The sequence below is a fragment of the Vigna unguiculata genome, chromosome 3, assembly GCF_004118075.2.
Source record: "Vigna unguiculata cultivar IT97K-499-35 chromosome 3, ASM411807v1, whole genome shotgun sequence".
Taxonomy (NCBI): domain Eukaryota; kingdom Viridiplantae; phylum Streptophyta; class Magnoliopsida; order Fabales; family Fabaceae; genus Vigna; species Vigna unguiculata.
The window spans coordinates 21,493,398-21,510,640 of record NC_040281.1 but is presented as its reverse complement, the minus strand read 5'-3'; the positions used below and the strand labels follow the sequence as shown (position 1 = coordinate 21,510,640).

At 32.5% G+C, this 17,243-nt stretch overlaps 1 protein-coding gene across 1 annotated transcript; it reads left to right on the top strand.

Moving 5' to 3' along the window:
• Window positions 1–3,455: 3,455 nt before the first annotated feature.
• On the top strand, window positions 3,456–7,114 carry LOC114179111 (GDSL esterase/lipase At5g45960-like). Its single transcript, XM_028065330.1, has 5 exons — window positions 3,456–3,817; window positions 3,904–4,034; window positions 4,411–4,641; window positions 6,431–6,698; window positions 6,796–7,114. The coding sequence occupies exons 1-5, from the start codon at window positions 3,580–3,582 to the stop codon at window positions 6,987–6,989; spliced, it is 1,062 nt and encodes a 353-aa protein (XP_027921131.1). The 5' UTR covers window positions 3,456–3,579; the 3' UTR covers window positions 6,990–7,114.
• The last annotated feature ends 10,129 nt before the right edge of the window (window positions 7,115–17,243 follow it).

Below are 17,243 nucleotides of genomic sequence, written 5' to 3'. Positions count from 1 at the left end.
AATAGAAAACATCAAGGGAAATGGCAAACTCTTAAACCTCCAAGTTTCTTTAAGGAACTCTATTAATCCGCTTCCAAGGGAAGTTTCTTAAAGAAGATCTTATGAAAAAATTATTCTCAGATCTGAAAGAACAAGAAGAATTCTCAAAAGTTATTTCAATTATGACTCAATTTAAGGTAAATTTTACGAGAGGGAAGAGACTATATTTATAGATGCATATCTCCCATTGCACCTAAGCTACAAAGATGTGGGACACATCTTCCCTTGCTATCTCCATGGGTTAGTGGTCCTATGCAAGGGCAATGGAAGCCCAATTAGAGGCCCAAAAATAACCTAAAAACAAGTTCACTTACGTTCCTACAACAAGGAATTTTTTATTGTACTTCCAAAATTACTTCTACACCAAAATATATTTTAAATTTTAAAATTATTCTTTGACCATTTGATGGAGTAACATATCTGACCCCAAAACTGTTTTCGAATGTCAACTTTCCGTAAAAGATATAACCATACGTCGACATCCGGTGAAAATCGTAGACTTTCAAATATCGATAAATAAAAAAAATAAAAAAAATAAAAAATATATATATATATATATATATATATATATATATATATATATATATATATATATATATATATATATATATACCTGAAGTCGAATCCCAGTATACATATATATTTTTTTCATTTTTACTTTCTTTTAAAAATTTAAAGTTTAATTACTTTTAATTTTATTTACTTTTTAATACATTATATAAAAACAAAAGTTTATATATATATATATATATATATATATATTAATATTTTATTTTACTTTTAATATATATATTAAGAAACATCTAAATTTAAAAACAATTAACTTTCAAAAATAAAAAGTAAATAAAAAATTTAAAATTAAAAAAATAGATAATTAAAAGTCAAAAAAATCAAACTTCAGCTAAAAAGAAAAAAATTAAACCAGAATAAATATTTTTCATAATTTTACATTTAATTATTCTTTTAATTTAATTTATTTTTTAACTTTAATTATTTTTATGCATATATATAATTAATATATATATATATATATATATATTATTCTGTTTCAATTTTTTAATTTTAATTAAAGTTAATTTTTTTAATTTTAATTATTTTATCTTTACTATATTATTTTTTGTATTATTTATTTTTTCTCTTTTAATATATATTCTAAAAATTAAATAAAATATTAAAAAATAAATAAAACTAAAAGGTATTAAACTTTATATTAAAAAATGAAAAAAAAAAAAAAATATATATATATATATATATATATATATATATATATATTGATATCCGGATATCGATTTTCGAAAATCGACATATGTGTTACTCTGGTCAAATGGTCAAAGGATATTTTTGGAATTTAAATTTTTTTTGAGTGCAGAAAAAATCTTGGAGGTGCAGGAAAAAACTACCCTTACAACATTCTAAAGAGTACAAAACAGATAAACTTATAAAATTTAAATACAAAAAGAAAAATATTAAAAGTCCATGACCTCCAAAGCTTTGGCCCAAAATTAAAAAAAAAAACCAAAGAGGAAAAGATTAAAAAAAAATTAAAAAGAAGGAAACAAAAATAGAAATACATTAGAACATTCATCATGCATTTATCCATTTACTCATCTAAAAGTTTCGACACATTGAGTTGTGAAAAGAAAATAAAAGAACAAGTATCTCATCATGCATCCATTCATGTCAGGGTTTCAATACCTTGATTTTGGCACCTAGGTTTCAACACCTTGAGTTGTGAGTAAAAGTAAGAAAAATAGTAATCAAACAAGTTTTTCATCATGCATCTATGCACATCAAGGTTTTGACACCCTGATCTTGACACAAAATTTTTGACACCTCGTGTTGTATCACGAATAAAAAACAAGTTTTTCATGCATTCATAATTCCTATGTTAGCATAATCATACATTCATGTGTTCATGCATATCGTGATTCTAACACCTTGATCCTGACATGAAGGTTTGGACACATTTTGTTGTATCAATAAAAAACAACAAATCTTTCATGCATCCATGCATCAACATAACCTTGCATCAAGTTCAAGAATCATAACAAAATGGTCATGTATTTGCATAACCATGCATCATATACAAACAAAGTTGTAACAAGAGATCATAAGATATGTCATTTCATCATCATGCAATGCATTTTAGCATAAATTCAAATTTCATCATCATGCATTTCAGCATTAATTAACAATCGTAAGTGATGCATCAAGATGCTTGTTAGATAGAGTGTTGTGCACGTTGATGATATGGAGAATGCACAATTCTCTTATATTCCATAATGTTTCAATCAACTTGAATCATGCAATCTCTTTCGCTAGATCATAAATTAACACCTCGAGTTACTTTCACAAGAATCCAAACAATGAGAGATTTTTGTATGGTGAATGTTCTTACGTGGCCGAGATAGTACCTTGCCAAGATCTTTGAACTTCACAATAGGTTCCTACATCCTCAATCTTGATTGCTTATGAAGTATTCATACTTCTTTTGTCACAAGTGGGGTATACCTATAGAAAGGGGCTACAACGCTTAAGTCAACACAAAGCACTTTCAAGGTCAACATAGAGCTCAAATCCACCTATATTTATACTATTTGTCTTATCTATTTTACTTACCTTTAATCGCCTTTATTATTGTGTTTTTATCCTTGGGGCCTTTAATTGGGATCATTTAGACCTTTAATTGGGGTCACTTGGGCCTGGACCTCTCATTGCAGTCCATATCTTACTATGAAATTTGTCAGAGATATAATTAAATTTGACTAAATTAAAAAATATCAAGATGGGAAGTGGATACCTATATTTCTCTGGCCTCCTAGGCCTATATATAGTGAAGAAAACACCTGTGCTAACATGCTTGTTAATTATAATTTAGACAATAATCTATGTAGTGGCCAAACTTTTCTAGTTGGAAGAAAATGATTTCTTTAAAAACATAAACAAAACAGTCTTCATATTTTTCGTTTTGCTTAGATTTTTTATGCTTCGTGGGTTTTCTCCTATTCCGCTTAACTCCTTTATTATTTTTCTTTTATTATTAATACAATCTTTTATGTGCTTCAGCACATCAAAGCCTATTCATAAAAAAATAAGAAAAAACAAATTATGTTTAAGCTTCATTCGAAGCTAATTGATTTTAAAAAATAAAAATAAAAGTATGTAACCATAGAAAATTATCAAATACCAGCACTTCAGTAAAATACACATATCAGATAAAAAAGAAACACTTGGGAAGAAATTGAAGGTTGTTGAAGAAGGTGGGAAACCCTTGAAAATGTTGGGTGAACTTTCCTCAACTATAGCTTACCAAAAACTATTAGGAATGGACAAATTATGAAATATCCCTTAAATTAGAGGGATGTTTTGGTCCATATGGCTATATCTCATAGTTATTATTATTATTATACAATACATCCATTTTGATCAAAGAAATTCGAAAACTCCATTTTGATGTTAGAGAAGGGAGGAAGGTGAGAAGCACGTTAACTGTTCTTCCTTCTGGTCCCTCCCTCGTTTCTCATCAACATAGCCATCATTATGCAAACCTCTAAGCTTTTCCTGCTGCTTTTGTTGTCATGTTTTGTGGCCACCATTGAAGGTTCTAAGAAGCAGGTATCAGCTATGTATGTGTTTGGAGACTCCACAGTAGACCCTGGAAACAACAACTTCATAGACTCTGCTTTCAGAAGCAATTTTCCACCATATGGTAGAGATTTTGTTAACCAAGTTCCCACCGGAAGGTTCACCAATGGGAAGCTTGGCACTGATTTTATTGGTATACCAACTTCTCTCTTCACTTTCTTTGCATGTTAACTATTTAACTGTTATGTAACTTCTCTCTTTGCTTCATGCATGTTGCAGCTTCATATTTAGGCCTAAAAGACTTGTTACCACCATATTTGGATCCCAATCTCACCGACAAAGAAATTGTAACAGGTGTCAGCTTTGCCTCTGCTGGTTCCGGCTTTGATCCACTAACTCCAACTCTGGGTGTAAAACTCCTCTTTCTCTTTACCTTCATCTTTTAAAATTATAAAATTAAATTGATGAGTTTAAAAGTAGATTGTAAACTACAAAATTACTAAAAGCATATAGAAAAAACATTTCCTATCATATTCTGAAGCACTTGTTCTATTGTATCTATGGGGTTTTACTAATTCACTAGAAGCCCTAATCAAAGCAGCAGTGATATTTCATATATAATATTTTTTACTATTTTCTTTTAAGAACATCATGTGTTGTCACATTAATAGAACAGACATGTTTTTGCACTTTGTGTAATTGAATACACTTTTTGTTTTCAGAGGAAACTGATATATATATATGGAGTGTACTCTCAACTAACTTTGTGTTGTTTTGTCTTGGCAGAATGTAATTTCAATACCAAAGCAATTGGAATATTTTAAAGAATACAAAAAGAGGTTAGAGGGTATGCTTGGTAACAGAAAAACCGAATATCATATGAACAATGCTTTCTTTTTCATCAGCGCGGGTACAAATGACTACGTTATTAACTATTTTTCGGTGCCAATACGAAGAAACTACACTCCATTAACCTATGGACAGTTCTTGCTTCAGCATGTTAAAGATTTCATACAGGTTTGAATCTCATACATATACACACTTTTATTTCATATATTAATTCAATGTTTATATATAAAAAGTTCAATTTGTATAAAAACTTGTGAAAAAAATAGAAAAGTGTGCAGCTGCTCGCATTAAATTTGCTACAGTGGATAATTAATTGGGAGACTACTGTATACTATTTAGCAAATGCCCCAACTAGACCACTTTATGGAAAACAATAATAGAAAAGAAAAATCTTGAACAACTTCATCCAGCATTCAATGAAAGTTGCCAAAAAAACTATTGTTTGAAAAAAATATTGTTTGTCTCTTTTCTGAAATGTTATACCATTTTTCATTATTTTAAAGTAAGTCATCAGATAACTTCTTTTTCTATATTTTAAATAAATTTCACCCCTTATCCCATAGTATCGAAAAATGGACAACAAAACACATCACATGGTAAAAATTAGGTTGAATATGTTTTCTCCCATAACTTTAAGTGAATTTTGAAATTAGTCCATTTTCAAAATTTTATATTAATTTAGTCTTTATTTTTAGAAATAAGTGGATTTAGTCCTTCTTACTAAATTTTGTTAAGTTTATTTGATATTTTAAACACATTTTATGATAATATTTGAGTTAAGATTGAAGCCAAAATATGTCAAACAATATAAATAATTTAAATACTATCATAAAATGCGTTTGAAATTAACGTAGATAAACTTAATAAAATTTGGTTAAAATAATTAAATTAATATATTTTTAAAAATAAATGACTAAATTAATTAAAAAATTTAAAAAGGGACTAACTCTAAAATTAGTAAAAATAAGAGACTACAATTTATCCTCCCAACAAATATTGCGCTGACGTGGTAAAAATAATGAGACCCTTTTCAGTGGGTCGTTCGTAGAGTTGCTGTTGAAAGAACAAATATGATTGGAGATGGCCTTATATTATAACATCATTTCTTTTATATATATATATATATATATATATATATATATATATATATATATATATATATATATATATATATATATATATATTCTAATATCCTTATCATATATTACTAATATAAACACACACACTATTTATATATATATATATATATATATATATATATATTTTAATATATATGTAAACTAATTAAGTTAATATATAAAAAAAAGTAAAAAATAGAAATAAGTACCTTGATCTTAGTAGTAGAAAGAAATATATAAAAAAAAGAGAAAAAAAAAGAAAATATGTGACAGTTTTATGCAAAATATTTCTAATTAGGACTTACTTCTAAAAAATAAATTAACAAATATCTTTTTTTTAAATCAATTGACAATTATATTATAAAGGGTGAAATGAAAATAAAAATTGTGTAAAAAAAAAATCTCTTGATAGGTATAGATAAAAATATGCTGTGCAAATAGAAAATGGTTGAACTTTTGTGGTGCATGTATATCTCATTCTTACAATCATCATATAAAGTAAAAAATAACTAACATAAAAAAATGTTAAATATAGTAGTAAAATGGAAACAAAATATCTTTTTAAATTAAAATATATTTTATTTTTCTATACCAATATGAAAAATAGAATTTTTTTCTTTGACAAAAAGGGAAAATATATAAAATGAAAAATAAAATGTTAATAGTTAGTACTCAGTAGTTATAATGTTGATAAGGCAATCAGAAAACAAGGAAGCACGTTGAATGATTATATTACCCTATTATGAATGTGTATCCACTTTTAATATGTTTTAATGTGAAGGTGATGGAATTTGTGTTTAGAACAATGAAGTAATTAACACATGTTTGTGTGATTATAGAATTTATGGAAAGAAGGTGCAAGAAAAATAGCTTTGGTTGGAGTACCTCCAATGGGGTGCTTACCGATCGTGATCACATTGAATTCCCATAATTTGTTTCTGGAGCGTGGTTGCATAGACAAGTATTCAGCTGTTGCAAGAGATTACAACATCATGCTTCAACATGAATTGTTCTTAATGCAACTAAACTTCTCCAATGGTGCCAAAATCTCCTACATCGACATATATGAACCCTTGAACAACATGATCCAATCGCATGAAAATCTTGGTTAGATAAATCTAATCCCTTCATTTGGTCATCATTTAAACATATTATATAAGTGATTTAGTTTGTTGTATGTGTGTGTTATGTGTTGTGTTGGTAGGTTTTGATGAGGTTGATCATGGTTGCTGTGGAAGTGGTTACATCGAAACAACCTTTATGTGTAATGGGTTTTCATTGGTGTGCTCTGATCCATCAAAGTTTGTCTTCTGGGATTCAATACACCCTACGGAAAAGGCATACTTTCGCTTATTTATGCTAGCCCGTCCCAAAATCGATGCCCTAATCAACGCCTAGAATCGATTCCTCTCGCTTATATATTGTTAATTCAATTTGCTTAGTTCCAAATTTAGAATAAAAATGCTTGTTTGTACCAAACTAAAAGGAAAAATAACAAAGTTCTTTCTTATTTTCTATAAAAACACCCTTCTTTTTCTTGCATCGTATTAGTAGTTTTAGTAGTTTGATTCCTTAGTAAGTTCTTGAGTTAATTAACGTTAATTATTAAGATGATCGATTAGTTAACTTGAAAATTATGTCATGAAGAACATAAAGTTGTATATGGTTATGGCGAATATCTTCCGAACATTTCTCTTAGTGAAAACCGCAAAAGCATTAAATATTAATAAATGCAACCTTGATATATAATTTTTTGCATGGTATTAGTTATAGTAAAGTAAGAGGGGCCAAGCTAATGTTCCCTACGTTGTGTGCGCATAAATATGTATGAGACTGGGGACCAAATCATAATTAAAAAAGAAGGCACAGTGGGAAAATGGATGGAGAGAGCACAAGAAATTAAAAAGGGATAAGATCACCGATTGAGCTGCCAAAACAAGTTCGACAAGTTACACCAGCAACATGGCGTTTAATTAATATTTTTTATACGCCCAAATTATACTGCGTTTGACCAAATTATATTTCTTTCACAAAAAAAAATATATAAAAGAAAAGTTGCAATTGAATTTAGGAGTTTTTCAAACTTTCCTGAACTATTTATCAGAACTCGTAATAATTTAGCTGGTTTTGTTGACTTCTTTTCGTCAACTCTCTGACTTGCTTCTAATAGTTTCTCCAGGTGTGTTCTTCAAACTTTACGAGTTTTTTTAGTCTATTTCCCATACTTAACTTTCCTTGATTTAATTCTCCATGATTTATTATCACCTAAGTTCGAAAGAGATAGATAAGGAGTTTGACAAAAGATCTATTATATAAAGGTAAAGGCAGACTTTAGGAAGGGTTTTGAATAGATCACACAACTTTTTCACGTATATACTAAATCATATGTTATATAGATTGTTTATAAATATATGGGAAGCATACTAAAAAAGTGCTTATACTAATACACCCTTTAAACTTGAGTCTTAAAAACTTTTAAAAGATGATATTAATCAATTATTAAAACTATTGTTTATTTTATTCTTTTTATGTTTATTATGGTTTATTTAGTGTTCATTTACATAATTGTACCTACTCATATATAATATAATAAAATAGCCTACAAATTAGTTATTATTATTAGACAAGTTAATAACCCTTTATAAAATAATACCTAACAACTTAATTATATTTTTTGTATTTAAAATATAATATCAGTTATAATAAATTCATAAAAGGATAATTTTATACGTTGTTCAAATCATTAACCATAAAAGTAAGGGTTTTATAAAAGCCTATATACTAACACTCACATAGAAATATCTCCCAACCTATACTTTTTTACTTTAATATTATAATTTTTTTACCTTAATGTACCTACCCAGCCAATAGACGTGTCTAATAGACGTGTCCAATAATATGTCCAATAAGGTCCATTAAACATCAATGGTAAGAATTTTAAGATACGTCTACGGGATAAAATATTCACATATTATCGTAACTATGATAAATTTTTGTAGTTTGATTATGTCATAATATTCATTAAACTATACATTTACAAAATATTTTGTATATGAGGTATGTTGTCACATTATTATTATTATTATTATTATTATTATTATTATTATCACATAATTGAGGTAAGTCAATATTTTATTGATATTATTTGATACTACATTACCAGTTTTATCTCATGAACCTCAGGGCCCATAAATCTTATAAATCAACTAGTTTTCCTTAGGGAAAAAACACACTCTCATAATCATTCTCTCCTACTCTAAAGACCATATCTCTCTTACTGATTTGAGCATCAGAGAGTCTTTTACAGGTAGATGTTCTCCTGTGTTTCAACCCTCAAGAGCATATCATCAAGGTCTGTCAAAGCTATCAAGATCTTGTGATGAAAGGATTGAGTTAGTTCATTTTATATTTTTGAATATGGTGATGAGTTCTTTAAGAAAACCTAGAGAATATCTTCATTAGACACTAAGATAGAAAGTTATCTAGATGTGAAAGTTTGTAGAGAATGAGAGTAATGGATTGATTTAAGAAACAAAATAAAATGGACAAGAACATAGCATAACTGAATTGAAATAAAAGAAATAAACTAGAAAATGGAAAGCATAGAAGATGGTAAGGATGGAAGTGAAGCATGTCACTCATAGAGGGGCCATATGGCTAACCAACTCTAAAGATGAGTGAAGGATGCCACCACTTACTAGGCAAGATAAGGCTAAGGTGAAGACTCCATTCCTATGGAGGAAGCTCATAGTTTTTTGGTTGAACAACGCAAGTGTATAAACTCAAATTTATCAACCCTTTTACAAGCTAAAGAGCACCCCTTATAAAAAGAGTTCTAAGATCCTTTAGAAAATAAACATAAGTTCAAAAGGGTTAACTAGCTAATAGAAAACCCTACATTCTAGAAGGTAGTTTAAATGAGACAACAAATTGAATGTTTTGTGCACTCCAATGGTGATTCTTGGCCAAGAGATGCTAAGTGTCGCCCATGGACCACTTGTACCTCCATGGTACAAGTTGCTTTATGCTTTTACTTTATGTTTTATGTTTCTTTCTCTCTTATCTCCTTTCCATGTGGTCCAATGATGTTTTGCCATGTAGGAGTGCTCTAATCCATCTCTATTGGTGATCATCTTTTCCTAACCATGCTTAACCTAGAAAGACAAACAAGTCAACATGTTGACTTGAGCTAAGTCAACTCTAGTCAACTAGTCAAACTTAGTCAATGTCAACAAGTCAATTAAGGTTGACCTAACCAAGTCAACTTTAGGGAATCTCAACATAAGGAAATACTAAATAAAGATAAAGAAGAAGGAATAGAAGTCTCCCCTCTAGTCATGCTCCTTGTGATGCTCCTTAGGAGAGATTCCATGGTATCATATGTTGTCAATCCTTCATCATATTGCCACCTGTCCAAAGGTTTACCACAAGTCCCTAGTAAGAACATTTGGCACCCACCATGGGCTTTGGTAAAACTTTGCCCTAGCCTCACTCTTCCATGGTCACCACCCGAAACCAAGCTCAATTATCACACGAGATAGAATCTAACGCAATGATGGCCCTTCAAAATCAAATACAAACGTTGATCCAAGAAAATGAGCAACAACACAAACACTACGATAAGGAACTTACTACCTTGCGAACCCATCATAAGGAAAATCTTTAAACACTGAATAAAAAATTGATCAGTCTAGAGAATGGGAGGCCACCTTCGCATTCTTGTCTCCAAAGGAGGACCCCTCAGCTGGTAGTGTAGACTATGCACTACAAAATTTTTTGTTAAATACGATGGTTATTTGTGGTATAAAATGACGCTTATGATCGATATATTTTTTTTGTGTTGAGTACAAGTACCACCATATATCTTATCATCATAATGCATAATATGACGGTCTTATGTGAAATGTCGTAACACCTATCATTTACTGCCTTGCACAAATAAGGACAGTCCAGGTCGTCGTATTTGTTATGCAAATAATTGTAGTTAGAACTATCGTAATTTGTTTATTTTAAAATGTCATTATTTTTCCTATACTAAAGCGTAATACGATGTTTCAAACTGTTGTAATTTGAATATGAAATTATTTGTTTAGTTGCATTATTTATTTAACATGCTTTCTATAAAATCATAAATAGTAAAAAACAACAAATAGGCAACATTTTGATCACTAATTTTTCGTTCGTAATTCATATTTAAAAAAATTCATATTATTCAACATCATCCAAATGTTTGCATATTGAAAACAAAAACCAAAAAAAGATCTTATATTATTATAATACATTTTCCAACTTAAAAAAAAAGATCTTTTAATTTGAACCTCAAATCCCCAATTCTACAAAAACCCATGATTCGAACCCTGAATCCACAATTGTATTCTCTCAATCTTTAACCTAACAAAAAAAACTAAGTTCCATAGATGAAAGAAGTGCAATATATTAACCTTTGTTTAGCACACAAGAACTGCATAACAATCTAATGTTGAGATTCAAAGACGCATTGAAGTGAAGCCTTAGAACCGAGACTTGGTGTGAGAGATGACATGGGACAATTTGTGAGTTTTTTTAGATGCATACTAAGGATACAACCAAATTCGTATGTATCCACCTGACGAAGAGAATACGAAATTCATGATAGAAGGAGACAACTTTTGTTACAAGGTCATGCCCTTCGGTCTAAAAAACGCGAGGGCAACTTATTAACGCTAGATGAAAAAGGTGTTCACCGATCTCATGGGAAAGACAATGGAAGTTTACAAAGATGATATGGTCATCAAATCAACCATCGCAATCGATCATCCAACACATCTCCAAGTCTTCTTCGACAAGGTATGCCATGTGATAACATGAGGATAAACCCAGTGATAGAGATCGTACCCCACCAAATTAAAACAGTTAAATGCAGTATGCGAAAGTTGAACCAAGTCGTCTCCCAACGACCAATGTTTTCGTCCAAAGTTTCAATTTTCAAATGAACACAACACTATAACACAAGGGGGTTTAGCAAATTTAGATTGCAGAATTATGAAAATATATTTCAATAGTCTTACAAAAGTTAATAAAAATAATTAAAAACAATATTGACTCCTTGAATTTGAATGCAATTTTACTCATCACAGGTCACGTAATTAGGGTTTTTGTCTCACCCAATCCACTCGTTCAGACCCACTAAGTGAGGGTTAAAAACGTATTTCAATATGCAATTAAGCAATGCATACATCCATTCATCTGTGATAGTCAACCCAATTCCTAAAGCATGAACGAATTCAACATGAACAACCAACCCAATCTATAATTAAGCATTAACAGAATAAAAGTAACCATTCACCATAAAATCAAGATGAAGAGAGGCAAAACACAAATTTAAAACAGAACCTCAAAGTTCAATTGCATCTCTTTCAAGTAATCAATACATTAAGTTAGAAAGCCATGAAATTCAAATTACAAAGCAAAGGTAAACGAAAATGCATCACCATTATGGAGAAAACGGACTACAATAGTGTGCAAATTACTCAAAAATGCTCCAAAACGTGTGGCAAACAAATGAAAACGAAAACCCCCAAATGGGTCTCCTTCTAAAGCTTCAAAAACCTAAAATGGAGAGTGGGTGAAGATGGTAGGTCTAGAAAACGAAAAACTCAGCCCCCTTTTTTACGTGGTCACATCACCTAAAATTCACATATTTACAAAATTGCCACTATTGGGTGCAGAATTACAAAAATGCCACTATTGGGCCTCAAATTTGGCCCATTCACTTAGTTGACGTGGAAATGATGTGGCAACTTTCTTCAACTGAATGTTAATGTCCAAGCTCCAAAATTGCTTCACCTAAATACCTAAAAATAATTAAAACGAAAATTAGGCCAAATAATATGAAATTAACCCAAATTCGGAACAATGGCCCAATAAAGCCCAACAGATAAAACACAATAAAGATAAACAATTAAGCACTGAACAACTCTCAAATGGATACACAAAGGCTAGTGGAATGAAGGAAAATAATGACTCATCACCCAGAAAAATGTTTCTCTAGTGTAGGTGGCAGCAAATTCTCGGGCTTCATGATAACTTGACGTGTTAACAACAAACTGGTCTCGTTGGCCATTTTCTGCCATGCCTAGCACAAAAGGCAAAGCCCCTTTGCAAGCTCTTGAAGGGAACCCAAACCTATGACTAGACCAAGGAATGCAAAACCATTTTTCAACAATTAAAGAGGGAGATCACAACACTCCCCGTCGTTAGCAACCATCAACCAAAACAGCCTTTAACTTTGTATCTAATAGTATCACATTTTGCGGTCAACTCGATCCCTATCATGGAGGAAGGTAAGAAGCAATACTTAGTGTGGATCACAAGATGGACTCTTCAACACCGTAGAAGAACAAACCAAACTATGGAGAAGCTTGCCCTAACTTTTATCTTCTTAGGCTAACGATTGCACCGCTACTTTCGCTGATTCAATATTTGTGCTTGCACAAATTATCCCATCAAGTAGATCCTACAAAAGCCTGAGTTGGTAGGACGCATGACAACATGGTTAGTAGAACTCTCCGAGTTTGGACTAACCTATAAGGGAGCGAATGAAGTCAAACTTCCTAGCGAACTTCCTCACCAAGCCCCTAACTAAAGGGATCAGCTCACATGATGGTCCCTTAGCGTCAATAGGTCCTCTAAAAAGAAAGGTAGTGATGAAGGATTGACCGCCAACCAAGGATGGAGGTATATACTTAAGAAGACTAAGCATGTTTAGAAAAGAAGTTCACTAATCCTTCATCCCTTTCATTTGTGTTTGTTATTTTTGATTCCCTAAGTTGACTTAGTTGAATCAACTTTAGTTGACTTGTTGACCTTTGACTAGGTTTGACTTGTTGACTATAGTCAACTTGACATAAGCCAACATGCTAATCTATGTTTACTTGCTTTGTAGGTTAATTAGGAGTAAGAAAGCAATGCTAGGTGGCACATGGTTATTGGGGAGCATAAATGATGTGGAAGAGAGAGTAAAGCAAAGGCATAAAGTAAAAGGCATGAAGCAAGTGTACCTATGTACCTTTGATCTCTTTTGTTTTTAGCACACTTTGGCCACTTTTTTGGAGACATATGAGACACATTCTTTGTCTCCTTTTGTGCTAGAACGAGGTTAGCCTTGCACACACCATAGTAGCTCTTTTGTCTCTCATTTTTGTAACCTTATTTGACCTAGTTTCTAGAAGCTAGGGTTAGCTTTTTGTAGAGACATCCTTGGGTATCTTTTATTTGCTTAGAGGCCCCTAAATTCTTCTATATAAGGGGTGCTCTTAGACATGTAAAAGGGTTGAAAATTTTGAAGTAAAAACACTCTTGTGTCTCAATTGCCGAAAGTTAAGTAAGAAGGAATTGGGGTGGCTAGCTTTCCTGCTTATGGACCCGAGGAATTTAAATAATTAAATAAATAATTATTTAATAAATGTGGTAGTGGAAGCCTTTATGGCATTAAATGCTAACTTATGTAAGACCCAAGGAAAATTAAATAATTGTTTTAAATAATTATTTAATAATTGCGGGTAATAGAAGCATTTAAAGCAATTAATGTGTGGAACTATGATGTGGAAAAGTACTAGCTCAAATGGTTGAGAGTACTTAATTGTGTGAGAGGACTTAGGTTTGAGTCTTATGCATGCCATTTTATGTTATTTAAATTATGAATTTTTATGCCATATATTTGAATGCATGAGCTTATCACTTAACCTTAGATTTGATGGGATTAACAAAAGTGTAAATTGGTTGAATTGGTTGTTCACTTGCTTTGTGATTGAATGGGTGTGAGTTCAAACCTTGTGGAGAACAAAAATTGTTTTCTTTTTTTGCCAAATTTTCTTTGGCATGAATGTGAAAAGGTTTGGAAAACCTAGTAGCCAAGAAGGCGGCCGTGAGTGCTAGAAAATATATTGTGAGGGGCATTGAATAGGCATTAAAACACATTTTTATCTTAAATTTCGTTTTAAGGGTTAAAGGGAAATTAAGAGTGAACTAATTTGGAGAGGGAAATTAAGAGTGAACTAATTTGTGGAAAGAGAGAGAGAGAGAGAGGATAATCACGGGGTTAGAGGCCTGAAATAGTGGGGTCAGTACTGAACCACGAATTTTGGGCATATTGGCACGAATTGCAGAGGAGAATTGGAGTGGGAAACCAGTGTGGGAGTGTAAGCCAAGAACAAGGGTGTTTTGGATTGAAGACACATCAAATCTGCGTGTAGCAAGGAGTTCGAGGTAAGGGGAGTTGTTCTGTGTGGTTTTTAATTGTATCAGTTATATTGTGCCTGCGTGATCAAAATTGCATGTTTTTCTGTCAGTTTTCGCATTGTTTCATTGAAGTTTCTGGGTTTTTCCTAGAAACCGCCTAGCGGTTCAATCCCTACCGCCAGGTGGCACATCAGAAATGATCACTATTCTTGTTTTGGCTTGAACCGCTTGGCGGCGCGACACCGTTCGCGTTTTTTTTTTATGTTTTGATGCTATTCGTACAAGTGTGCATGTGGTTTCTGTGATTAATGTGAGTGGGTTCTATTGGATACTTTGCTGGACCGAAATTGATTACCAATTTGGGGTATGGCAAGGTTTGAGAGTTGATAGTGTATGAATTGATTTGGGTTACACATGAGGGTGAATATAGAGACACTTTTATGAATCAAATTGAGAATGGACAATTACCACGTAATGCAGGTATGGTTGCATCTTGGTGACTGAAATTGGTAAGAATGGAAACTGGAAAATGGACTGAGTATGTCATAGGAATGGAGAAGCCTTCGATTCTGCAGAATACTGGTGTACCGTCTGGCGGCGCACTACTTGCCGCTAGGCGACGTTGGGTGCAAGTACGGCTTTTGTGTGCTTAAAAGAGGGAGAAAAGAATGGAAGGGAGTAGAACTTTGATGAGTCATGGTTTTTAGACAATTATTGATAAAACTATAAGAGATAAATAATCTGTGGTATAGAATTAGGTAAATTGGATTAAGTGTGAAGGTATGAGCATGATATGGTAAGATTGTAAGAAGGTTAATTTGAAATAGTAAGAATAAGAGTTTTAATGACAAGTCTCAGGTTTGAATGAACACACTTGTTGGGGTCGCATCGCTGGAATAAGAGATAGTTGGATTAAGATTCGAGGTATTACCTATGATTTGTGTAAAATGAATTATAAATTAATTGAGTAGGAAGTGCGGTACTGTGATAATGCAATTTGAGTAGGGAATGTGGTATGAGGAAATGTACTGTGTGGTTTCATTAGGAAATAGGAGAATTTATGGTATAATGTTGGAAGAAATTGGTGAATCGTAGGTATGATAGGGTACTGTGATTAGTCAAGAGGCTGGCTAGGAATCCAGAACGAGAGTGGGGTTAACCAAGATTGCTTAGTTACCTTGGAGAGATTAGGGAAGTGTGGGATAATCTGAAAGAGAGGTGGAATCAATGACTGGTATGGTACTGTCACAGCGCCTGACGGCTGGATTAGGTGCGCCAGGCGGTAAAAGACCCAGAAAGGGGGTCTGCAGAGATTGGTGCCTGGCAGTGAGGCGAGATCCGCCAGGCGGATGCGAGGCAGCGAGCTTTCTGTTCGAGGACCTAGCGCCTAGCGGTGGGACGTGAACCGCCAGGCGGTCTGAACCTGTTTCGCCAAGCGGCGTTTGGAGCTGCGTCAGGCGGTAAGCTCGCGAACTATGGTTTGTGTGTGTGATGTTTTAACATGACGAAACTATGCTTGGATCGGGAGATGCTTTCACGTTTGAGAGATGCCACGTGCGGGGAGGTACGGGGCTGGTGGATCACATGTGTTGGACTACGGGCGGGCAGGTCCGTAGAGTAGGACTACGAGCGGGGAGGTTCGTAGAGGTAGGACCACGAGCGGGCAGGTTCGTGTGAGCATCATATTTCTGAGTCCAAGACTAACCAGTTGTGTGATTAGAAGGCTATAAAACCTTGGGGTTAAGGTCTTGGCCAAGAACTATGTAGAATGAATAAGATGGGTGTATGATTTATCTTGCGTATTTTATATCTGTTATTTTATTTTCTCAGCTCACCCTTTCTGTTTGTGTATGGCGATGATCGTGTGATTCGTTACACGGGAGCAGATGTTGATACAGGTGGTGTTGAGGATGTCCAGGCGACGGAGTGAGGGCTAGCTTTGGGATTAGAGCTAGGGTTTTTCTCACATGTACTTTATTATGTTTTTATTTATGAACACCAATTTTGGAAACTTGTAACACTTTATTATTTATGTTATAAGTTTTGGCGCGTGTTTTTCATAAATTTAAATTTTCCGCGTTGGGAGTATTATTAATGCGACTTTTGATATAATTTATTTCTTTTATTATTTATTGGTTTAATTACTCGTATGGTACCCACTTTGGTAGGAGTGTGTCAATTTGGTACCCGCCGAAAAAAAAGTGTCAATTGCGTCCTCACTTTTGAAAAAGTGCATCAATCAGGTCCCTTTCAGAAAAAAATAATTAACACTGTTAACGGCAGGCCACGTGTCACTCTCACGTTTTTTTAATTTTTTTTAAATTTTTTTAAATTTTTTTTAAATTTTTTTTTAAATTTTTTTAATTTTTTTTGTAAAAAAATTTTGTTGCCACGTGTCAAGTCCATGTTTTGACACGTGGCAATGTCAATGCC